A 25,500-nucleotide genomic window follows, 5' to 3' on the forward strand; every position below is an offset into this window, starting at 1 on the left:
CTTTAAGTAGGCAGCTGAAGTGACCTTCATGTCTTCCGTAACTTTGCTAAGAGAATATAATATTGGCATAACTATCCAACCTTCTTTGTTCATCCCTCCCAGAACACATACACAAACACACAACTTTTCACACTGAGGGAGTGCAATGGGACTTGAAAGGCACATCTGCTGTTCCCATTCCCCATTCCTATCTTGCAGCCTCTGACTTGCTGTCAAATCATGTCATGATTTCATATGTCCAGAGTATATTAAGTCATTCATTGAACCCTAGGTTATTGCCATCTCCTATTCTAAGCCTCATCCAGTGATGGGAAGCATCTGCTAATCATAGCAGTGCTGTGATTAGCAAATGGTTTTGGTAAATAACTACTTTTGGATTTAACTTCACAATTTCTTCATTCTTCCTCATCAGCAGACTGGAAGAGCCCTAAACTAGCAAGTAAATCTACTGCCAAAATCTGCTGCTTCTCCAGTCACTGCATAATTGATTCACAGGCTGATATGTTTGCATGTTTCAAACATGCATATTTTCCTGCTATACCCACCATGTCCTCAAGCTGTTGAACAATGACTTAAGATTGGCTTGTTATAAGTTACAGGTGAGATGAAGGCAGTGCCATAAGGATCGGGCAGGGGGAAAAAAGTTGTTGTCAAGTGTCCTGTCTTTTATGCAGTAGAGATAGACTATAATCCTTTCCACTTCTTGAAGGCAAATGTGGCACATCACTGTTTCAGTATGCATCTGACTGACCAGCGTCCAATACAAAATACGAGGGTAGTTTCCTTCTCCCCCTTTTCTCTTAATATTGAATTTCGCTGCTGCTATCGCAAAACAGAGGACAGGAACAAATGGCGGTAAATTGGATTGGAGCAACAGGGTTTGAAGAGCCCTCGTTGGAATGCGGAGTAATATTCCGAAATGCTCTGTGAGCGCGCGCCTCAGTCCCGGAAACCGGCCTCCTCTGCTTGTGCCGAAGGAGTTCTGGCCCGATCGCAGGGAACGTTTCTTCCAGGCGGTTACAACTTAGCATGAGGTCGAAGGAGTCCGCGCGAATCGGCCCGCTTGCTTCGCGCGCTCTTTGGCTGCTCTCGGGACACTCGGGCGGGGGAGGCCGAGGTGGAAAAAAGGGGAGGGCTGGCCGGGCAAGTCAGTCTCTTTTCACTGGACTGGACACCTCCTGTGTCACTCAACATAAAGTCCCGCCCTGTCCCTCTTAGCTCTTCGCCCCTGCAGTTCGGGTGAAGCAGTCGGTGTCAGGCGTAGCGGCGGGTTTTGCGGCTACCTTTGAGAGGCTGCCGTCACTTCGGTAAGAATAAGGCAGCGCCTGGCAAAACTCGTCCCATGCCCCTTCTGCCCGTCGGCTTGCTGCTCCTGAGGCCGCTTGTCGCTGCCGCTTGGGCACTTTATTCGCTCGGCTTAAACTCTTCAAGGCTGGTCTCGTCGGTGCTCTCCTCCCCTCGCGCTTATTTCCTTGCTCTGCTTCTTTCGAGTAGGAGATGGGCATCTTCTCCCTGCTTCTTCTGCTCCCTTTGGCATCCGGCTTGGATTTCCGCTACCATCGCACCAAGGAATTGGAAGCTTTTCTGAAGGAGGTGCACAAGAATTACACTGCCATCACTCACTTGTACAGCATTGGCAAGTCAGTACAAGGTAAGGCTGGGTGGGGTGGATCTCACGCTGTTTCTCTCCGGCCTCTTTGCCCAGCGTAGATCTTAGCATTTGCAAACGAAAGAAAAAAAGTCGGTATCACCCAAAGGTCTGGCCTAAGCTCCGTTGCCTAGAATACAGTCCCACTGAAATCATCCGGACAAGTTGGGCTACACTTCCTGCCCACTCTAGTTATTCCTGAGGGCCTAAGGCAGGGGTGTCCAAACTTGGGAACTTTAAGACTTGTGGACTTCAACTCCCAGAATTCCCCAGCCAGCATAATTCTGGGAGTTGAAGTCCACAAGTCTTAAAGTTCCCAAGTTTGGACACCCCTGGCCTAAGGGTTATCATGGGAGAGTGTCCTCATCTAGCTGGAGGTGTGCAAGTTTGAAAAGGGCTGTAATATCTCCATTTCAGGGAAAGAAGACTGCTGTTACTTAAACATAGCATTTTAAAAGGGCTCCATATGTTGCCCTCTGTCATAAGCAATCCAAGTCTTCTCAGCTTTTTTTTCTTTATCCCCCCCTCTCCAATTAAAAAGGAAATAAGTGCACTTGTCTTTTGGTTAGTTAGTTTAACCATTGAGGATGAAATGATTGTCAACAAATAATTTGTGCAAGATCAGTTTTTTTCTTTGAAAAAATAAATTTAAGATTTAAGATTGAGATTTATATTCTAGTTAAACATTAATACAATGTAATCCTAAACATAGTTAAAGGTAATAAAAACTAAACTAAAAGAAAAAGAAATAATATTTTTCATCCTGGTTCAGCAAAAAGTCCATTAGAAGTTGCCAGAAATATCAAACTAATAGTTTGTCTCTGATAGTCCAACTTTATAGTTCGTATTTTTGCTCTGTACAATCTTGATTTACTCCCTATAGGGATTGCAACATTTGATCGTCCATCATTTTTGATACTTTAAAAAAGTCTTCAAAAATTTCACCAGGATACTCTGTAAATCCCATAAAGAGGCATCACCCAGGTTTTCTTGTCTTAGCTATTTCCAGTTCTAGTTCCTTTTCTTCCCAAAAAGAGATATCATCCAAAATTTCTTACTGTGTCTCCCATATTTTTTTAATTGTCTTTTGTACTCCCACTTGGATAATTTCAATTTTGTTGTCTTCCATGCGTTCAAACTCTCTGTAAGGTCTATGAAGATTTTGAAGATTTTATCATCTTTTAAATTCTTATCCACTGAAATCTCTACCCTTTCTGAGATACTATTAATATTTTAGCCCATGTAAAAAAACTCTTTAAGAAATACTCAGCATGATCATTTTAACTCTTTTCTACCTGGCTCTTTGGTTTCCTCTACTATTTATTTATATTTATGTACTGCCCAGTATTGTTTGATAGTGAGATGGATGGCATGTACATTTAATAAATAAATAATCAAATAAATAAATTCTATTTGTGGCTTCATCAAGCCTTAGTTGCTAATATGGATTTAGTTCTGTTTCATTTGTTTCCAGTAAATATATTATTTATATATTGGTATTTTGAATCTTTCATAAAGAATACCCAATATCTTAATTTTCCTTGTCTCCCAATCTGTTTAAAACTTTCTTAAATCAAAATCCTTTTGCTTTTTGCTTATATTTGAAATTTTGGAAGCTCTATTTAAAAAAATTTAAATCTGAAGGTGGAACTCATCAGGTGTCAGATTGATCTCACCATTCTAAAAGTCTCTAATATCCATAAATTAGTTAAACTGAAATTTCCAAAAATGATTTAAAAATGAGTTTAACTGGCTTTGTGTTGTTATGAAAGGCTCTACTGTTGTGAAGTCAAAGCAATTTTTCCCTTGGCTCTTGCAACCCGAAATTCAGAGTACTTGTGGACAATTTCCCGATTTGTCTTTCTGTAGAGACATTCAAAGGAGCTCTCTCCTTTCCATTTTTTGTTCTACGTGGCTTTGTCTCCACTCATTCATTGAGTCATATTTGGGCAGCTATGATTCACAATACAATGTAATCCTTTTTGTCTGAATGAGTGACATGGTGGCTTCCATAAATTTTGGAGGTGGGTGGGATTCTTTCAGAAGGGTTTGCATGTATAAATGTGTTTCATTAATGAGAGACATTCAATCCCAGTATTAAAGAGCACCTTGAACATAGATTAGATTTTATTATTTGGTCAGTTACAATTAGAGTAACATTAAATAATATAATTATATAAAATACAAAACACTGTGCAATAAATTCAATATTATTTAATAATTAATAATTAATAGTATTTAAATTATATTATTATCATTTAATGTTATTGCATTTTATTATGGTTGATCACACACAGTCAGCCAGTTACTTAGACAGAATTTGGCATTTTATGCACCTATGAAGCCCTTTTCAAGGACCTGGCATAGACAGATACCTTTTGATACTGTTAAAGGTACTGTTGCAGGATGTAAACTGTTCCAGGAAAATCCACCTTTCGTAATTGATTGATGGTGATTTTGTCAATACTGTTGGTGTTCAAATGGTGGTCCAGGTGTTTTGGGATTCTGTTACTATTGGTACTGTCTTTGCTTTCTTTTGTCACACTTGTTCTATTTGCAAGTCTTTGCACATTGGGATTTTCCCCAGTGCTTTTTCTTCTATTCTGCTGTCTTTAGGTACTGACGTAGACACTAGCCAGACATTTTTGCCTTTCTTATTGACAATTGTTAAGTTTGGGGTGTTATGTGACAGGTGCCTGTCTGTTTGAATTCTAAAATCCCAGGGCAATTTAACTTCTTCATTTTCTATGACTTTCTCTATTTTGTGGTTGTTTCTCCTCTTCCTCCTCTGTCAAAATAATGTAGTTATAGATTTCATGTGGAGTCAGTTTCTTGATCTGGTATACCTCATAATGCTGACATGTACACATGTTTTAACTTTCTTGACAAAGGCAAAGACCTGGATTATGCTTTGGAGTTTGAAAATGTCAGCATTTTCAAGTATTAGCCTTCTTTCTATTGTGCCCACAAATTAGTCCTGATGGAATGTGGATAGATTTTTAATTATTCTAACCTGTGTATTTCTAAACACATCAAAGATACTAATAGTTTGTGAAGCTAAGGAAGTCCCTTATTTAAAGAGTCATTGGGGACTAAGAAAAATCCTTTACAGGTTTGAAAGAAACACAGTGAATGATCATTGAGTTGGGTAATATGAGCATGGTTAATTCTGCTTAATTACCGATGGGCATTGAGCACGTTTTTAGCTCCAGAACTATAGGCATAATCAAATTTCATACTTTTCTCTGCTTATTAAAAAAAACTTGGAATGAGATTAGTTTAGTCTTTAGCAATAAATATCTGTCCCTTCCCCATAACATAATGCATGGGAGAGACAGAAAAAAAAGTGTCACAAAAAGAATGAGAGAGAGAGAAAAAATGGAAGTACTCATCCCCTTTTGGCTCTTATTTACCCCTACTGATTTTATTCCTCCCAGCAAATTACAGTTCTTGAGCCTTTCCAATTATATAACCTCAACAAATTACCCTGGATGGAATGTAGACTTCATTTTAAAACAATGCTTTCTCTGACTTAAATCATATTTGTAATAGAATGAGGATGAAGGCTATGGCATTAATTTCACAATTGTACTGTATATGGAATACCATCCTGCATATACAGTGCTTGTCTTCAAGAGCTTGCATGCAAACAGTTACTTAGCATTTTTCAACTTAACATTAATTTATAATGTAAAAGAGTGATAATAAAGGCTAATTCACTTTTCCCTGCTTATTTTTATAATGGAGCCAATTCCATCTGACAGTCTAGGAGAGGGGTGTCAAACTCAAGGCCCAGGGGCCAGATCCAGCCGGCGGGGTGCTTAGATCTGTCCCATGGGACTGCCCTGGAAACAGCAGTGCCTCAGCCCTACTGAGCTCCTGAGCTCCGTTTTTGCTGGCAGAAGATTGCAGGAGGCCATCGCAGCTGAAAACGGAACTCAGGAGCCTGTTTTCACTGGCAGAGCACTTGGGCTACCACAGGCACCCCTGACATGAGTGATGTCAAGGTGGCCATGCCCACCCCAGCCTCCCAAGGTCAAACACAACCCTGATAGAGCCCTCAATGAAATAGAGTTGGACTTCCCTCGTCTATGAGTTTGTTTCACTTTGCTCCAACTCACATTGTCTGTCATATTGTAAACTAGGGCTGTACAAATCCTTCCAAAGATGTGGTTCAGAATGTGCAAGCATGTGCAGAGCATTCTTTTTTAATTGGTAAAATGGTTATAAGAGTTGATTCCCATATTGATAGAAATTCAAGGGACAGTTACTGTACTGTATGTACAGTGTACATACTGTATAGCTACTGTAGAATTCCCCTTATGTAGACACCTGCTTCTCTGTTGGTTCATCAAAAGACTGTTAGAAGGAGAATCAGAAAGACTCCATTGTAATGTGCATGGAGATATATTAGTTCTGAAGCAGCGGTCCCTAAACTCTTTGCCTCATTGACCCCTTCATGAAGTTCCAGATTGTTCACAATTCACAAATAATTACTACATGAAAATAATGTAATAAATGCTACTTTAATTAATAATACTACAAAGAAGAACTATAATAGAGGCAACTCAAGGCCTCTCTCACTGGTGGCTGATCATCAGACACTGGGTTAAGCCTGCTTCGCTGCTAGGCTAATCATCTTCAGGCCTAGAGACAAGTTCTACAGAGACCCCAAAATAATTAATTGTCTCCAGTCAACCTTTCAATATTTATCAAACTACATACTGATCCCCCAGTAATTTCTGACTCTCATTTGATCCACAGCCATTTATCATGTTCTTGGATAGTCCCATTGATCTTGAGGGAATTGGTATTGATCACTTTGGTGAACTGTTCTAACTGAAATAATTAGTTGCTGGATCTATTCGCTGCCTCAGCGAAAGGCTGGGTCTTCTTTTGTTGCCCTGCACAGGAGAATGGAGCTGGAAAGCAGTGTAGTAGGGTGGGGAGCGTTAGATTGGGTAATGGATAGGCACACACAGGCTTAACAGTAACAACCGCTCTTTATTAAGTACAACAAGTGAGAACAATCCAGCGAAGGTTGAGTCTGACAGCAGCCCTTTTATAGGGAGCTGTCAGACCCTTCAACCAATATGATTAAACCTCTGTTCCCGCCGGAACAGTGGACTTTGGTGGAAACCACTATAGTTAGAACAAGTATCTAACACCCCTCCCCTCTTGGATGGAACAATCCTACTTGTTACGTAGTCACGCAGGTAGGCGGGCTTTTGGGTAGCTCTGCCTGACCTGCACAGTTCAGTAGGAGGGGTTTCCTTGGACAGGTCGGATGGACCTGTTTGCTCTGCAGCTCATCTTGGTGGAAGCTCCTGGAACCTTTCACAGGCCGCAGCTGGAGCTTCTAGAGCCGGTTCGCTTAGAGCTCGCTGGGGGCCTGCAACAACCAGTTTCCCAGTACCCTCAGGTTTGACGATACTCAGCTGTACATTTCCACCCCGAACCACCCCAATGAGGCCCCTCGAAGTGATGTCCCGGTGTGTGGAAGCCGTACGGGTCTGGATGGATGACAACCGACTCAGGCTCAACCCTTCCAAGACGGAGTGGCTGTGGGTTCCGGCCCCCCGGTTCAACCAGTTAATCCCATCTCTGGCCATTGGGGGCATTCAACTCGCCCCCGTGGAGTGGGCGCGCAATTTGGGCGTCCTCCTGGATGCCAGGCTGTCCATGGATGACCATGTGACAGCCGTGGCCAGGGGGGCGTTCCACCAGGTTCGTCTGGTGCGCCAATTGCGCCCCCTATTGGACCGGGACGCCCTACGCACAGTCACCCACGCGCTGGTGACGTCTCGCCTGGACTACTGTAACGCTCTCTACATGGGGCTTCCCTTGAAATGCACTCGGAGACTGCAGTTGGTCCAGAATGCGGCCGCACGGGTGATTATGGGGAGTACGAAGTACTCCCACGTGACACCTCTCCTGCGCGAGCTGCACTGGCTTCCTGTGGTCTATCGGGTGCGTTTCAAGGTCTTGATTACGATCTTTAAAGCGCTCCATGGCTCAGGACCTAGTTACTTGCGGGATCGTATTCTGCCCCATACATCCCTGCGACCAATTCGCTCGCACAGAGAGGGACTCCTCCAGGTGCCGTCCACCAGACAGTGTCGAGGGGCGGCGCCTAGGAGTAGAGCCTTCTCTGTGGCGGGCCCAGCCCTGTGGAATGACCTCCCTCCGGATATTAGGACGACGTCCGACCTCCGTTCCTTCAGAGTTAAGCTCAAGACCCACCTATTCCAAGTAGCTGGCCTGGCTCAACCATGATCCAACTATATCGCTCCTGACGGGTTTTTTATTAATGTAATTCAATAGAATTTATTTATCGGGGTTTTTAAATATTGTGACTTTTTAATTGTTTTAATTGTTAATTGTTAAATTGTTTTTTAGCTATTAGCCTACCTCCTCCTTGTATACGTTTTGTATACGTTTTATATACGTCCTTGCTATATGTATGTCCTGTCCAGATTTGTATTGTATTGTATTGTACTTTGTATTTTATTTGTTTTATTGTACGCCGCCCCGAGTCCTTCGGGAGAGGGCGCGGCTTAGAAATAAATATTCTATTCTATTCTATTCTATTGAGATGGCCGTGAAAAGAGTGAGTGTTTGCTCCATTTGGGTAGGGCTTTGGCTAACTCATGCAGGAGTTACCTCTGGTTGTCTAAGAGTGGAGTTGGAGAGGCGGCCATGGAGTTGGTCAATATGCCTTCTCCAATTCCTACCGTCCTCGAGCTCTAGGAAGTAAGAGCGAGGGCCGGTGATGCCTATCACTGTGGCAGGAATCCACAGAGTTCCCCCGGCGTAGTTGTGGGCGTATACCGAATCCCCTACGCTAAATGTCCAAATCTTGCTTGTGGAGTCTGGGGGCGATGAGGCAGAATAATTGAGGTGTAGCCGGTCTAAGTGGAAACAGTCAATGCGAAAAACAGGCGTCTCGGGGGTAGGGTCTGCAAGTAGTTCGTCGGTGCTCCCGTTGACACTGGTCACTTCCAGCCCCAGGGCTTCGAACCAGTCAAGCCCCAGAAGGCTCCACAGGTTTCCGCTGACCACTGTCACGGAGCTGGCCGCTGAAGTTATTGAAGTTCACCCGGAAGAGGCCTTGGCCCACGATGGGGACTTGGTTCCCCTGGTAATCGCGAAGGCGGGTGCATAGTTGTTTCTTCAGGCTAGGGATAGCCTGCTTCAGGGTGGACCACGGCATGATGGTCAGTGATGACCCGGTGACCCGGTGTCGAACTCCATCTCGCATGGAGAGCCCTCGATGAGGACTGTGACCTTCAGCTTCTTTGACCACCTTGTGCGGGCTTGGCCGATTGAGGTGTGATGGGTGACTCTGTTGTCGCCCTCTGAGTGCCCTGGTGGTGGCTGCCAGGCCCCTTGGCTGGGCCTCTGCTGGTGATTGGGTCGGCTTTGTGGCTGCCAGGTCGTCGGGGGGAGCTTGCTTTGGCAAACCTTGCCGATGTGCCCCTTTCACTCACAGCGCTGGCAGGTAGCGTCGCGGAGACGGCAAAATGATCTGGCATGGTCTCCTCCGCAGCTAGCACAAGGCGGGAGACACGGTTTGAATTTCCTCACTGGCTGGGTGCGGCTACTGCGCATGCGGCACCTGTCATCTTCCTCGCCTTCTGAGCTCTTGGGCTCCGCAGCCTGATATACGCGTGTACTCTTTCATGCATCTTGTGGAACACTTTGGCGCTGCAGAGTCTCAGTAGATTTGACAGCTGGTTCGGACGCCCTGGCCTCGTCCAGTGCGATTTGCAGAGTGAGGTTAGATTTAGCGAGTAACCGCCTCTGCAGGTTAATATCCCGCACACTGCAAATTATGCGGTCCAGAATCAGCTCGTCCAGGTCTCGGAAATGGCCTTGCGGAATGCCGCAACATACTCGTTAATTGACTTGCTGTCCTTCTGGTTTCTGATGTTAAACTCATGCCGGTGAACGTGCTTGGACGGCTTGGGTGCATAGTGGGTCCTCCGCGTCTGCTGAAGCACGGACCAGGCAACTGATTGTAGCGGTGTCGGCTCAGAGAGGTCTTTTGCCGTCTTGAACACTTTCTGGCCAATATCCGAGGAACATGTTCTTCTTGCGGCTTTCAGAAAGGCCCATGAGGTCATTTGCCTCAAGGAAGCAGTCAAACCGGAGCATGTACGAGTCCCAGTGCTCGGTGACTGGGTCATACGGAGTTGGTGGGGCGTGCATGGCCATTTTGTGTTCAGAGGGCGTTTTGAGTTTGCCGCTCAAAAATGGCTGCTCGAAGCTGCGCTGAGCTCTGGGCTGGATGTAGTTGCTGGATTGCTACACTCTTTCGGTTTGCCTAGTTGCCTTCCAATCCCACCTTCGTCGCCAGTGTTACATTGGGCAATGGATAGGCACACAAGCTTAGTGGTAACAGCTCTTTATTAAGTACAAGTGAGAACAATCCAGCAAAGGTTGAGTCTGACAGAAGCCCTTTTATAGGGAGCTGTCAGACCCTTCGACCAATAGGATTAAACCTCTGTTCCCGCTGGAACAGAGGACCTTGGTGGAAACCACTATAGTTAGAACAAGTATCTAACAGGGAGGGAATGGGGATTTTGCAGTAACCTTCCCCTGGAGTGGGAAGGGAATGGGGATTTTGCAGTATCCTTCCCCTGGAATTGGGAGAGAATGGGGATTTTGCGGTATCCCCTGCCATACCCACCAAGCCACATCATGCCCACTAATCCATGCCACGCCTACCAAGCCATGCCCACAGAACTGGTAGTAAAAAAAATTGAATCCCACCACCGATTGGATTGATAAGTTCGGGAAATTTAGTCTGCTTAACTTCTCTGTAAATACTATTAAAAGCTCCAATTCATATTAATAGGGGATTGGATGAAATGATCTCCCAATAATATAAGTCCCATTTAAACTAAGATATAAAGTGCTACTTCATTTTTTTAAAATCTCAGACTTGGTCCAGTGTAGAGATCAACTTTGAAAAGCCTTGGTAAGGCCATACTTGGAATACTCCATTCAGCCACAATATAAAAAAATGACATTGGAACTCTAGAAAGAGTGCAGAGAAGAGCAACAAAGATGATTAGGGGACTGGAGGCCAAAACATATGAAGAACGGTTGCAGGAACTGGGTATGTTTAGCTTAAGAGAAAGAAGGACTAGGGGAGACATGATAGCAGTGTTCCAATATCTCAGGGGTTGCCACAAAGAAGAGGGAGTCAAACTATTCTCCAAAGCACTTGGGGATAGGACAAGAAGCAATGGGTGGAAGGTAATCAAGGAGAGAAGCAACTTAGAACTAAGGAGGAATTTCCTGACAGTTTGAACAATTAATCAGTGGAACAACTTGCCTCCAGAAGTTGTGAATGCTGTAATACTGGAAGATTTTAAGAAGATATTGGATAACCATTTGTCTGATGTGGTGTAGGGTTTCCTGCCTAGGCAGGGAGTTGGACTAGAAGACCTCCAAGGTCCCTTCCAACTCTGTTATTGTATTCTATTCTAAAACAGTGAAGATGTTTTAAAAGGGACTTGTCTTCCTAAATTAAATGTTTGTTTCAACTACTCAAAGAAAAGTGGTTTGTTCCAAGTGCTTCCAAGTTTTCAAACAAGAATTTATTCCGTTTTAATATTAGTTGTATATTATATTTGATCTTTTAGACATTTGCAGTCCTCTGTTGGCTCTCACTAAGCCTCATTGATCTGACCTCTTGTTTGTATCTCTTTTTTTTTGCAGATTTCTTGTTCATATATTTTTAAACTTAGCTCTCTTCAATAATTTTATTTAGTTATTATTAATGGATTCTTTTAGGAATGAATATATATATATTCATAAATTTAAAATGTTTTAGTTTAAATAAAAGAAAAAGAAAACATTGGGCTTTAATTCATCTGAATGGCCTATATTTAAAAGTCATTTATTCAATGCCATGACAAATGAATTAAAAATAAGACAGTTTATCTTAGCTCTTCATTGTTTTTTTGTGTTATTATTTTACAACTATGTGCATACATTCTGTATCTATGTGTGTGTAAAATTCTTTTCCACTTAAAGGTAGAAACCTCTGGGTTCTTGCTTTGGGAAGGTCTCCAACTCAGCATAAGATTGGCATACCAGAGTTCAAGTATGTTGGTAATATGCATGGGAATGAGGTACGTCTATAACTTCAGTTGTTGTGGTTTCCTTTTTACAGCACTTTTTATAGGAAGCACCCCAATTTATATACATGTGAGGAAAGTTTAATCTTTTATCTAAGCAGCCAAAAAAAGACTGACAACATTCCCCACCCCCGCGGAAGATTGTACAAAGTTATAAAAATGCCACCATACAAGACAGGGAAGTCTGCTAAATGCTATGTGTTTTCCTTAATTTCATGAAGTAAAAAGAGTTATATTTTGCTATTATTAATGAGCATGATCTGGTAAGGCACATTTAAATCTAATGGCTTTCAGTGACAAGGACAAGCCATAAATAGTCTGTTGAAATTTATGTCACTTAATAGATTACCATTCTAATACTGCTTATAATTAGGAGTAGAATTACAGTGTCCTTTATATAATTTTATTAGCATTACCCATCACCGTTTCCAAGAATCTTTTCCCACTATAAGTTCAATTTTATATTGAAGAGGCTTAATGGCAAAAAAAATTGATATACTATTGAACACTCAGAAAATGTTTGTTAAGATGTATAGGTATGCTTTGGATTACATTATATGTATGTTAATTTTTTTTAAAAAATTCTCAAAAATAAGTTCAATTTTATAAAGCTACCATTCAAATAAAAGTTCATTTTTTGCTGGTTCTGCCATTTGCATTTTTCTATTGATTCTGACTGGAAATATATGATGCTGATAGTCTTATCTGTAAAGAATAATGGGGAAAAAAGCATAAGAATTCCAAAATAAGTTGAAGAATCAAAACATTTCTGATGTTTTAATCCTTGTGGCCATTATTATAAAAATATTTAAATTATTTTAGAAACCAGCCATATGTTTTCAGTAATGTTTATCAATAAAGAGACAACATACTCTAAATGGTCCTGTGATCATGGCGGTCCAATTTTGGATCTTTGCTGTTCCTTATGCCTTGCCTTACAACAGCCAGTTAGTTTTTCCATTCTCCCTCTCATAAATAGAAACATAATGATATCTAAAGATGAAAGAAAAAAATTGTCTCGGCTCCAAGGGAGTGTATTTATCTGCTTTCCCAAAGACAAAGAGAAAAATGGGAACAATTGGATCAGACATATATATTAATTGAATAAACTAAAGCAATGCCTTACCTCCTTTTTCTTGCTGTAGCATTACTCCTATATTATGAGGCTCTGGACAGAGTGCAAAACATCAACTCAGAAAAACGAAAATAACTGATCAGAATGAATATCCACAGTCAGTCATTTAGGCCCAAAAACATAAGAATATATTAATCACAGAATACAAGATGAAAGGGAAGTATTCACTTATTTATTTGTTTGTATGTTTCTATTTTGATGCCACCCAACTCTAAAATGATAAAGAAACGAACTAAAGTGGAATCAACAGAAGGCAATCCAGACAACTTGCATCAAAACATATGTACACCTCTAAGAAGTCATATCCAAAGCATGAAACTCCTATCAATCCACTTGAGTTGATACACGGACTATTCAAATGGGCCCAATACGATACAGAGGTCCATGTCATCATGATGTCCAGTTTATTGAAGTACTGATCTAATTATGGTAAAGGGTACATGTAATTTCCTCCATTCTCAGATCATATCTCATCTGCTCTGAAACAAAGACTAGGTCAAGCGTGTATCTGCCTGCATGTTTTGGGACTATACTGGTAGTTGCTGTGACAGAACATGGAGGTTGAAGTCAGCCAAGGAAATGATAACATGACATTCAGGATTTGCAGAGAGATGCTTGTAGTTGGTATATCAGCAGTGGCCAAATATCAGTGGTGGGTTTCTAATCTTTTTTACTACTATTCTTACCAATTCTGCCCTACTTTTGTAGCCCACATTCTTTCTCTGTACCCAAAATGGGCTCAAAAATTGCTGGAGAAATACAGTTACAATGCTGTAGACTGCTAAGGGGTTAGAGACAATAAGTAAAGGGAATATCTGGCTCCTAGACCAGACAGAGCAATCTGTGCAGATCCCTCAAGGAAAGTCCTTTTGGACAGAATAGTGTTCCATATCTAAGTCACAATCTATTCAATATGGATCCGAAATAATTTCCTGTTGCTTTTTAAGTTCCTAGCGACTTTAATTCTTTTTTCTTATCTTCAACTACTACAAGTTATTGGATTTTTTGTGCCTTTTTATTATCTTTCTTGGTCTCTATCCATACAATACAAATAAATTTACTGTAATAAATTTTTAATCCTAAATTGCTGCATCTAGAAACTTATCCTTTTGTATTTATTCAGGCATTTTGATATTATTTTAAGTAGTTCCCTTGTAGTAAGATGGACGGCCGATAAATTTTATAAATAAATAAATACATGTATGCATTTTGGCCTGATTTAATTGTTGATTTTCTTAATTGAATTTGTATTTGTTTTACTGTATTAAGTGGATAGGAACTTGCCTTTAATAATAATATCATAATACATGATATTTATTTATCTTCTTAGGCAATATTTTTTCTTATGTTTTCTTATTATCATCATTTTCTTCCTAGTAATTTAAATGATTATCATAAGTACTTAAAATGGTCAAAATCATACATGATCCAAACACTTACTAAACACTTGTAAAAGATTTTAAGCATTCTAATGAAAAAATAAATAAATTGTGGGATACAATGAATGTGGCAGTTTTGGTTTGCCCAATATGATCCTGAAGAAACAATATAGGTTTTTCTTTAATTTTTTAGTCTCTTGTGGGTCAGTTAATGATTCCGAGCCCTACTTGCAAGGACCTGTATATTTTATTCACATAAAGAGGTCTAGAATACTTTTAGAAATGGCCAATGGACAATAATCTCTTAGCTTGATTTCACTATTCGCAAGTTTGAGGGTTGATATTACAGGAATAACTAAGTTTAAAGTTATCAATTATTACTATGAAGAAAATAAAAATATACTCATTTCTTTTAATGACTACCCTGTTGCCCCCCAAATAAGACTTATCCCAAAAATAAGGCCCAACATGTTTTACGTATGTGTCTAATATAAGCCCTACCCCCCCACCAAATAAGACCTACTTAAGACCCTGCGCAGCTGGCCAGCAGCCCATTCTGTCTGGTTGCTTGCGGTGCCTCGGCCATGAAGTGAGGTGGTGGTGGAGCTGCCCTATAAATCCTGCACTGGCTTACCTCAGGGTCCCTGCAGCCAGGCCACCCATGCCTCAACACCTGCCTTGTGGTGGCAGCATCAACAGCCATGTACAGCAGGAGCTCACGTGGCCACCAGCCCACTTCTGCTTGCTCATGGCTGCTACGAAGCAGAAGGCTGAGTGGTGTGTTGGTGCTGAGGCGAGGCAGCTGATGGGTCATGGATGGCCTGGATTTGGGGGCCCTGAGGTAAGCGGGTGAGGGGCACGTGGGGCAGGTCCATTCCCTGTCTCGCCTTGTGGACGTGGCACCGTTGTGTTGCTCAGCCTCCTGCTTTGTTGTGGCTGCAAGCAAGCAGAATAAATGGGCCAGGGGCCATGTGGGGTCCTGCTGGATGTGGTTGTCAGAGCTGCTGCCGTGAAGCAAGGCAGATGTTGGGGCGTGGGTGGCCTGGGTGCAAGGATCCTTAAGTAAGCTGTTACGGGGCACTTGGGCAGCTCCACCCTTTCCTGCCTCATGGCGGCAGCTCTTGTATGCCACGCAACCGCCTGCCCTGCCACAAGCAAGCAGAAGTGAGTCTCCCATCCGGGGGGGGGGGGAATAAGACAAACCCCCAAAATAAGTCCTACATGGGTAGTTAAATGTCAGTAATAGTCTATTTATTTTTACCAAAAATATAACATAAAATATGCACATAGTTACATTTTCAAGCATGGAATCCCATTAACAGCTGATGTTAAGGAAAACAGGCTGGCTTCTGTTACAAAATCTGTTTCTTTCAATAGCTGAAATCATACATGTTGCTAAAACATTGCATGGCTTGTGTTTGGTTTGGCAAGCTATGTGACTCCAGCTATTGTGGTTTGTAATACATAATTACAGGTAGTTCTCGATTTACAACAGTTCTTTAGTAACTATTCAAAGTTATAACGGCACTGGAAAAAGTTCTGAGTGTTTTTCATAGTTACAATCATTGTAACATCCCCATGGTCACATGATTAAAATTTGGATGCTTGGCAACTGGTTTCTTATTATGGTTGCCGTGCTCCAGGTCATGTGATCCCTTTTTGCAACCTTCAACAAGCAAAGTCAATGGGAAAGCCAGATTCACTTAATAACCATATTACTAACCACTGCAGTGATTGACTTATCAATTGTGGCAAGAAAGGCCATAAAATGAGGCAAAAATCACTTAACAACTGTCTTGCTTAGCAACATAAATTTTGTGCTCAATTGTACTCATAAGTCGCGGACTACTTGTATAGTTTAGTATATGGCTAACTCAATTGATTTTGGCTGATGATGGTTAAGTGAAACTTTATCACAATCCATGAATCTAAGATATATTTGTATGATTATATGAAGAATACCCTTTAATTAATTAGTCTGACCATAAATTAAGTTGATTTTTTTTAATCAATTCTGTTTTGTACACATGCACGTTATACATATGTCCATACATATGTATCCATTAATTAGGTACATGCATCATGCTATTTCTCTACATGGTGGTGCAGAGTGCAGTACTGTAGGCTACTTCAGCTGACTGCTAGCTGCAGTTCGGCAGTTCAAATCTCACCAGCTCAAGGTTGACTCAGCCTTCCATCCTTCCAAGGTGGGTAAAATGAGGACCCAGATTGTTGGGGGCAATAGGCTGACTCTGTAAACCGCTTAGAGAGGGCTGCAAAGCACTATGAAGCGGTATATAAGTGTAAATGCTATTGCTATGTGATATTAGGAACCGTTTCATGTAAATAAGATAGCGCATGTTTGTTTTTTCTGACTCTTCAGTTTTCAGGGAGATTATTTGTACATTGAAAACATTAGCCATCACGTTTATTTTATCTTACTTCTGTATCATGTGATTTTTGCCCAACTAATATTGGTTTGTTGCCTCTTATTGTCAATTTAATTCGAGTACTTATTCCTCTGCTTCCCTACATAGGCTCTTGGGCGGGAACTCCTCCTCCATTTGATTAAATATTTGGTGGAAAATGATCAACACGATCCAGTCATCACAAAACTCATTAACCACACTCGGATACACATCATGCCTTCAATGAACCCTGATGGTTTTGAAGCATCAGTAATGCTTCAGTGTGCACCCACAATTGGCAGGTAAGAAAAAAGCAATCTAGGATACAGTGAGGAATGTCTTGGGTATGTTTTCAACATGCTATATGCTATTGTGCAGGGGTGGCGAACACGCGGCTCGCGGCCAAAATAAATGAGGCTCTTTGCCTCTTACCATTATTTAGTATACTGTGGCTCGGATCGCGCGCTAAACTCGGAAGTACGGTCGACGCGACGACGCTTGCCTGCGCTCCACCAGCTCAGAGCTGGTGGAGGGCAGGCAAGCGTCGTCGCGTCGACCGTACTTCTGAGTTTAGCTCAACAGCGCCCTCTGCTGCGCCCAAAAAAATAATGCTTCAAAGTCTAGCACAGTTGCTGCAGGATTCCGGTGAGGTTCTAATGATTGCTCAAATTAATAATAATGGTTGCATATTGAAGCTCTGGGTTCAGGAGCAGCAGAGTTTTAAATAGGAGAAAACATTTAATTGAATTTCCATGGTTAGTATATTTCCCAAAATTCTACGAGTGTTTTTCTCACAGCCTGTAATTGTAATAGATATCAAAGATAATCCAAACTCATATATATATTATAATACATATATTAGGTTAAAGGAAGATAATATTAGGACCAGGCTTTACCCATGTATAGGTTGTACTCAATTTACAATCACAATCTCATCACTGAGCAAAGCAGTCATTAAGCGAGATATGTGACTGCTTTGTTTAATGACTGCAAGTGTGGCATTCCTGGTTGTGGTCATCAAGTAATCTTGTAGGTTGTTAGGTGGACAGAGATTCCACTTATTTATGGATTTAAAAGTTATACAGCAGCTCTAATGGGTTTATAAAAATTTATAACAAAAAACACCTGACTGAGCATGTTATATTATGTGTTTAATATATTATTGTTAAAATTATATGCTTTTGTGTGAGTGTTTGTCTGTTTTGGCAGGTCACTGCGTGGTGTGGCTCTCTGACTCTCAGTTTAAAATTTTGGCTCTTTTTGTCGAACTTGTTCGCCACCCCTGCTATTGTGTATTGCTACACAATACATATAGCAGAAGAACAATTTTGTAGGTTCCGTTCTTAACTATCATATCATTAAATCAAGTTATAGTTTCTTGAGCAGGAGTAGGAAATTTTATTTAGCCTGGTCTTTCCCACTTACCTTTACATGTAACAAGGAAGATTTTATTAACTCAAAAGCAGGCTGGGGGCAAGGGAATAGTAGTTTGTGAGTTTTTGCAAAGAGGTTTTAGAATTTCATGTAATTCTGCCCTTGGTCCACAAGAATGAATATTCATCAGTCCTCTTCTAATGTTTGGGTCATCTTTAGATACTTCTTCAAAATGTATGTGCCTTTCTGAATTAACCAGTCTCATATCATCCTTTATCAATACCTGCCATCTTTCATTCCAGATTAGTGTAAATTTATCTGCTGGTCTTTAACTTTCCTTTGATTAACACACACACACATACACACACACACGTTTCCCTGGGTTCCTCTGAGATGACGGTTTCTATTACTCTTCCTACAGGCTTATGCCTTGTTTGCTCTCCTTACAGGTAATCTCTTTGCTACTTAGATTTACTTATTTTATTATCTACTCATCTTTGCTCTGTTTCCTTGGAATTGTTCTTTCCTAATCTACTTGATAACAGATCATGCTGACTAATCATCAAGATACTTTTAGACCACCTTTCCTGGTAAAGCCAGTGCAGGTACTGTTGCTTGTTACTATTTCATACAATTCTGTTAGCATTAGCCTAGCCTCTGATTCAATTCTTATGGCTTAGGTCATATACTCAAAAAGTATATTAAAAATTATATAATAACAATGTTATCTCTTCAAGGTACAATGCTAATAAAAAAGATCTGAACAGGAATTTTCCTGATCATTTTGCCACCAATAATCAAATTATCCAGCCAGAGACTAAAGCAGTTATGAACTGGATAAATACTGGAATGTTTGTTCTTTCTGCTAATCTGCATGGTGGAGCCCTGGTTGCAAGTTACCCCTTTGATAATGGCAATCACGGTAAGCTAATACTTGGATGACCATAAGGATACTACAATAAACAGTTCTCAATTTTTAATTAATGTTACATGATCCTCATCTCAAAATAAATTAATGAATTTATTAATAGCAAGTATTATAATAAATCAAAATAAATTAGCTTTGGGTTTTACACACACACACACACACACACAGTACTTTAATTTATCTATCAACGCAACTGACCAGCACATTTATTTGTTAATTTATGCATGTTTTTATAGATCACCCACTTCCAGAGACTCAAGGTGGTATGCAAAAAAAAAAAAAACCACTAAAAGGCATAAACAGTCATTCAGTCTAACAAACTAATTTAGGCTCTGTTAATCCAGTCCATGATTTATCTAATCCAAATCAATTCCAAGGCAGGAAACAATTAGAAAACTAACATTTTATCTGCATGTACATACTCATTTGCATCTAAATTATCAGAAAAATGTGAACATTAAAGTTTTTTTAAAATGTAACATTTGATGAGATTTGTCACATGAAATCCATCTTATAATAATAGCCAGCTATCCTATAGGTAACAAACCAAGATAAATTTCCACTAAAATACAGGAGAGTTTTTTCTTCATTCTGAACTGACAAAGGGAAAATTTACTGCAGCAGCCAGCATTATAAATGTAAAAATGTGAATTGTGCAAAGTGACTATAAGAACAATGCTAGTAGAAAGAGGCAGGACGTGCTGTGGCATCCTCATTGTGGAAAACCCTTCCCACCATCACCAGGAAGGCAAAAGAACAGCATATAAATCTACAGAACTGGAAATCTAACTTCCTTTACAATAGTTATCCAAATTAAAGCTTCCCTAACAGATCATTGTTAGCTACCATCTGAACATGCATGATGAAAAACAGATCATCATTTCCCTCAGTAATTGCTTCCCCGATTGAACTAGTCTTACCACGAGTACGTTTTTCTGAAAGAAACTTAGGAAAACTAAGAAAATTCAGCTGGGATTTTCTTTCTTGTAACTTATGATTGTTAATTCATGGCTTGCACTTTGGAATTAGAAAAATATATCTTGACATTATCTGCATGACTTAATTATTTTCCTTTTTTCACAGTCAGATATATCCAGTCCCCTAAAGCTCTCCACATAAGACTTTGTTTCCAATTCCTGGAGCATCCCTGTTATGTTAATGTGTTTTGGGGGGAAATATCTGCTTCAATTACTCTGATTTTTTTTAAAAATGTGGTGCCCAGAACTAGAAATAATACTTACGGTAGGATCTGACTAATGAAAAATACGTTTTTTTAAAATTTCTCATCACTGAAAAGCTGTCCTGTTGATGCAGCTTAAAATTGTATCAACCTTGTATATGGAAAAAGTAAGTAAACCCAGAACTGCATAGTTAAGTTGGGTGCACAGGACTATGGACTTGAGTCAAATAATGGAGGTTTCCTATATCATGGCCCCGAAAGGCAAGAAGAGAAGTTTTAACTAGTAAAATGCCTAAAGATCCAGTCAGTGGAAAAAAGTATGGAAAATCAGAAAACGTCTCAGGATAATGGATTGTATTGTTCTAGATTCAGATAAAGAATGGAGAGCAAAGTTAGGAAAGTATGCCAACAAACCATTACAGTAGTTCAAATGGGACACTACAAAGGCATGAACTGCATGACTTTTTCAACAGTAAGAAATGGATAAATTCTCTGGGCATTCAGGAGATAAAGATTGCAGGTTCTTGTGGCTTTATCAATCAAAGTTTCACATAAAATTTCTCCCTCATAAGAATGCCCAAATCTTGCACCATTGGTAACACTACAGCTGACAGCCCTGAAAAGCAAAAGAAATGGGAGAAGAATGTTCAAGATAAGAGACAGGTTTGGTCTTCATATCTAGTTTAAGGTTGTGAGAAACAGACTCAACTGCAAATTCAACTAGGAAGGCAACAGAAAAAGGATGATCATGCCTGAATAGAGAATGACGTCTGGATATATCAGCATAAATATGCTGAATATGATAGTTTAACTAAAAGAAGAAATGGGAGCACTCAAAGGCAAAAGTGAACAGATTATTGAAAATTGAAAAAAAAAGAAAATTGAACTTCATGGTTGACACAAAATATTTGTGGTTCTATTCTTGGGGTGTGAAATAGAATGGACTTTGAAATCCAAGGTTCCATAGCATCATTTCATATTTCATACCTCCAAACATTTTTATTTACGACTGTTGTAAAAATTTCAAATTTGAAGAGGCATCAGCTGTTTTCAATACACTGTCTCTAAATACAATCATCTTTTTGTCCTTGTAGGGGAAAACTGAAAATTCTATTGTCTGTGGAAGACCTGGGAAAGGATTTCTATTACCTGTATTTGTATATTTATTCATTAAATTGACTAAACATTAATATGAATTTCACTACAACCACCTTCTTTCTACAGTTACAATTGATGCAAATGGTGTTAGCAAAACAGTGGATGATGATGTTTTTGTCCATCTTGCAAGCACATATTCTAACCATCATCGCATGATGCATAAAAATATTGTGTGTGATGATACGAATTACTTTCAAGATGGCATTACGAATGGATATCACTGGTATATAGTGAAAGGTACAATTTCCCATTCTTTCTTTACATTATTTGCATTGTATTTGGCAGTGAGGTTATTTTGTATGCCTGATCTTATGTAATGTGTTACACCAACAAAAAGAGGTATGAAAAGGCTAAAGGAGGAGTAGCGCACTGTTCCCATTGTCTATCGTATAATAGGGAGGAGACACAAATTGTAAAGAATGAATAGTTTGCTCCACCTAACAGTAACAGTACATGGCAGTTATTTGTGCTTTCATCTCCCCAGTGGATCCTTATGTGGAAGCAGTAGCAGTAGACAATAGCAGTGATAACATTCATAATTAGCATTATTATAATTAATTATTTGGAGTTGCAAAACCTGATGGTGACATCTGCAGAAAAGTTCAGTGTTGGTGTTGTCCAGACTCATTCATGATACAGAAGTGCTTGCTTTCAGATCAAGAGAACATTGATCTGCTTGTTTATTTTTGGACTGACCTTTCAGTGATGTAATTGAACATTTTATTTTAGGTAGCATGCAGGATTATAATTATGTTTGGGGACAATGCTTTGACATTACATTGGAGTTATCATGTTGTCACTATCCCTCAGAAGATAAGATTCAAGATTTCTGGGATGACAATAAAATTGCTCTGATTGAATACATTAAACAAATTCATCTAGGTAAGTCAGTTCTACTGGTTTTGGTTATTGGAATCTGATATACTGTAAATCTTGTGGAATAAATTACTAAAAGGACAATTTAAATTTGTTGGGTTGTTTGTACAAGAATTGTCACTGATAATAATATTGTTAAGCAAATCCAGCTTCCCTAATTACGGTAACATTGCTTGTCAGAAACTGGCTGGGAAGGTTGCAACTAGTTGTGAAATGGGAACCAGTTGCCAAACTCCTGAATTGTGATCATATAATTACTGGGGTTGTGGGAGCATCATAACTTCGGGGGCAGATGAAAGTTACTTTTTCTGAAGCTGTCATAATTTGGAACCATTATTAAGTGAACACTTGTAAGTTAATGACCATCAGTACTAACAAACCATCCTGGAAAAATAATGTCCATCTAATCATATAAAATCAGAAGTGGCTGAATGACTGAATAATAAATATACATTTACAATTACAAATTATAATTCATATGAGAACATGCAGTATGTTTCTTTCCAAAAAGTACATTGATATTGTCTACTGTTATCATTCTACATGCTCAATTCATTTTAATGTATATATGATAAATATTCTCATTATTGTTGTTTAATTCATTTGCTGCCTGTCTTGCTATGGGGCTACTCTACTTTATTTGCTACCTGTCTTGCTATGAGGCTTGCAACAATAAAAAGGGAGAAATGAAAAGAGGATAAACAGAACAATAGAGCAATAAAAAACAATGAAAAAGAACACAATGAGAAAACATCATTACATCACCTTGTACTGTACTCTGAAGCAGACCGGTTCCAGTGAAGTTCACGGAACAGAGATGTAATATGGGCCATCAGAGGGGCCCTAAAGACTGCTCTCACTACTGCACTTTGCACCAGTTGAAGCTTCCAAATGGAGTAGCCCCATGTAGAATGCATTGTACTAGTCCAGATGAGCACAGGGAGTTGTGATCTAGGAAAGGTCACAACTGGTGTACAAACTGGAACTATGCAAAAGCTCTTCTAGTCATGCTTACCAGCTTCTCTTTGAGCAGAAGGAATGAATCAAGGAGAATCCATTGATTGCAAACTGGATTTGATCAGGGATGTGCAACAACATCCAGAACTAAGGTTGACAAACACTGAAGTCTTGAGGCTTGATGTTCCCAAAGCCACTTGAACTCGTCAAGATTAAGTCAAAATCTGTTGTCCCCCATCCAAATCTCTGCAGCCTCCAGGCATCATGAGAGCGCATAGATAGCATCACTCAGATTACCTTGTGTAGTCCTTTCCAGGAAAAGATGATTTATTTACAGTATCTATTCATTCATGTTTTTTCCCAGAAAAACTTAATGGGTTACAATTATCATCATGAAAACACATATAGTATAATTTCAAACCACTTAACAATAAAACATGTAGTTCCCTATAATAAAACCATGTATTAAATCATAAAATGACTTAGATAAGAGCAAAAAGTATAAATGGCAATATCTAGTGAATCAATTAAAGGCCCTTTGAAACAATCCTGTTTGTAATAATTTTCCTAAAGCCTAATAAGCTGTTCAGACTTCAGAAACAGGGAGCTCAATAACATTAGCACTACCACAGAGAAATAATATCTGCATTAACTCTGTCTGAGGTACTTTGGAGCATATATGTGTGTGTTACGTATTGATGATTTAGGCTTGTTCTATTGTGCAGCCACAGCCAAGAAATTCCAACTTGCCCTTCAGCCACAATTGTGCCTGCAAAGAGTCATCACTGAATTGTGATTATCTGTAGAAAATTCTGTTACAGCCTGAAAAAAAATAAAAACACCATCCTCTCTTTTTTCCTCCTTATAGGTGTAAAAGGTCGTGTTCTGAATCAAAAGAACAAACCCATTGCAAATGTGATCGTGGAAGTTCAGGGAAGGAGGCATATATGTCCTTACGTAACCAATAAAAATGGTGAATATTACCTTCTCCTCCTGCCTGGAGTCTACACTCTCAATGTAAGTACACTACTCTTATCCAAAATTCTCTTGTATTTTGTGTAATCTGTCCCAGGCCCTTAAAATCTATTAATCTAAGGGATTTGAAGTAACTTGTGTTTCAAGCTTTAGGATACGAAATGAACATTCTGCACATGGAGCAAAAATTTACATTGATAATGGAACTTCAAGTTATACTCTGAAAATTACAATAGTAAACATAGTAAAGCATACTGACAGACTAAATTTTGTTTTTCAGGCAACCCTCCCTGGATTTATGTCATTACAACAGGAAGTAGTTTTACCAAATGGTGCAGAAAAACTCAGTGCCTATGAATATGACTTTATTTTCTCCCTGGGATCTACCTCAAAAAAGCCTGTTCCATGCCCATTGAAACCACTTTATTCGAACAGTGTTAGTATAGTTACTGTTACAGTGTTTAACTTTCTAATTTTTGTATATATAGGCATATAACATTTGTATTTTTAGATTTGCTTTTTAACATTACTTGATTATAGATTTTAATTTTTATTGAGTTATTCTGGATAATAAAGTCTTTGAATTAACAACTGCATTCTGTTTCAGCCTTTGAGAATAGGAAAACGTGCACTCGAGTCACAGTGATATAATTATTAATTTATGATTAATTTAATGAAACATCTCCTTTGCCTTTCACTTAAAATAGAATTACTATACTAACATAACTGGATCTTAAGGATAAAAATGATAGGTCAGAAGAGACCAACATGATTTTTTAATTTTACATGATTGGTCTTTTCTCTTTAATGGACAAATGAATGCAAACATTTGCTTGAAGAAATTGTTTTTTCCCACTGTGTAGGGCATCTGTGCACAGATAAAACCTACTCTGAGCAACCTGAGCCAATGAGATTATTTTATTAGTACCTATTAAGCATCTATAACAAATGCTCTTGGATATGGTGCTGTATAAAAAAGCATGATCTGTTGCTTCTAACTTTCCTCGCCTCTTTGGAATCACATTTTAGAATTCTGAAGTCAAGAGAACTCTAAATTAGGGAAATATTTCAATGACAAACTATTTTTGCATTCCAGGTAGAAACAAAATACAGTACTGATGCAGTTTTGCCCCAGAATTAATGCAAATGGGGAAGTGTACACACACACACACACACAGAGCCCAAGAAATACAATGTATTATGGAAGCTCTTGTCAGATCTCATTTTAGAAAATATGACTTCAAGTAAATTGATCACCAATACAATCTTTAGATTGCAGATATGGAGGAAAAGAATAAAAACTACACATTGCTGTCTCTCCCTACTACCAA

The 25,500-nt window shown here is 39.5% G+C and overlaps 1 protein-coding gene across 2 annotated transcripts; it reads left to right on the forward strand.

Moving 5' to 3' along the window:
• Positions 1 to 994: 994 nt before the first annotated feature.
• CPM (carboxypeptidase M) lies at positions 995 to 25,452 on the forward strand. 2 transcript variants are annotated; one of them, XM_081958153.1, is made up of 9 exons: positions 995 to 1,307; positions 1,495 to 1,651; positions 11,696 to 11,793; positions 16,851 to 17,023; positions 18,833 to 19,017; positions 21,428 to 21,598; positions 22,091 to 22,243; positions 24,063 to 24,211; positions 24,450 to 25,452. In XM_081958153.1, exons 2-9 carry the CDS (start codon positions 1,498 to 1,500, stop codon positions 24,663 to 24,665), a joined length of 1,299 nt encoding a protein of 432 aa, XP_081814279.1. In that variant the 5' UTR covers positions 995 to 1,307; positions 1,495 to 1,497; the 3' UTR covers positions 24,666 to 25,452. The 2 variants fall into 2 exon arrangements, with proteins under 2 accessions (XP_081814279.1, XP_081814280.1); XM_081958154.1 differs by lacking the exons at positions 995 to 1,307; positions 1,495 to 1,651; positions 11,696 to 11,793 and adding an exon at positions 13,042 to 13,363.
• The last annotated feature ends 48 nt before the right edge of the window (positions 25,453 to 25,500 follow it).

The sequence above is a fragment of the Natrix helvetica genome (assembly GCF_964273705.1).
Source record: "Natrix helvetica genome assembly, chromosome: 6".
NCBI lineage: Eukaryota > Metazoa > Chordata > Lepidosauria > Squamata > Natricidae > Natrix > Natrix helvetica.

What these genes read in the sequence shown, in the direction of transcription:
- CPM (XM_081958153.1), top strand. Translation starts at nt 1,498, where the DNA reads ATGGGCATCTTCTCCCTGCTTCTTCTGCTCCCTTTGGCATCCGGCTTG. An exon ending in CATTGGCAAGTCAGTACAAG is followed by an intron (nt 1,652 to 11,695) that starts GTAAGGCTGGGT and finishes TTCCACTTAAAG; the next exon opens with GTAGAAACCTCTGGGTTCTT. An exon ending in TGTGCACCCACAATTGGCAG is followed by an intron (nt 17,024 to 18,832) that starts GTAAGAAAAAAG and finishes TATCTCTTCAAG; the next exon opens with GTACAATGCTAATAAAAAAG.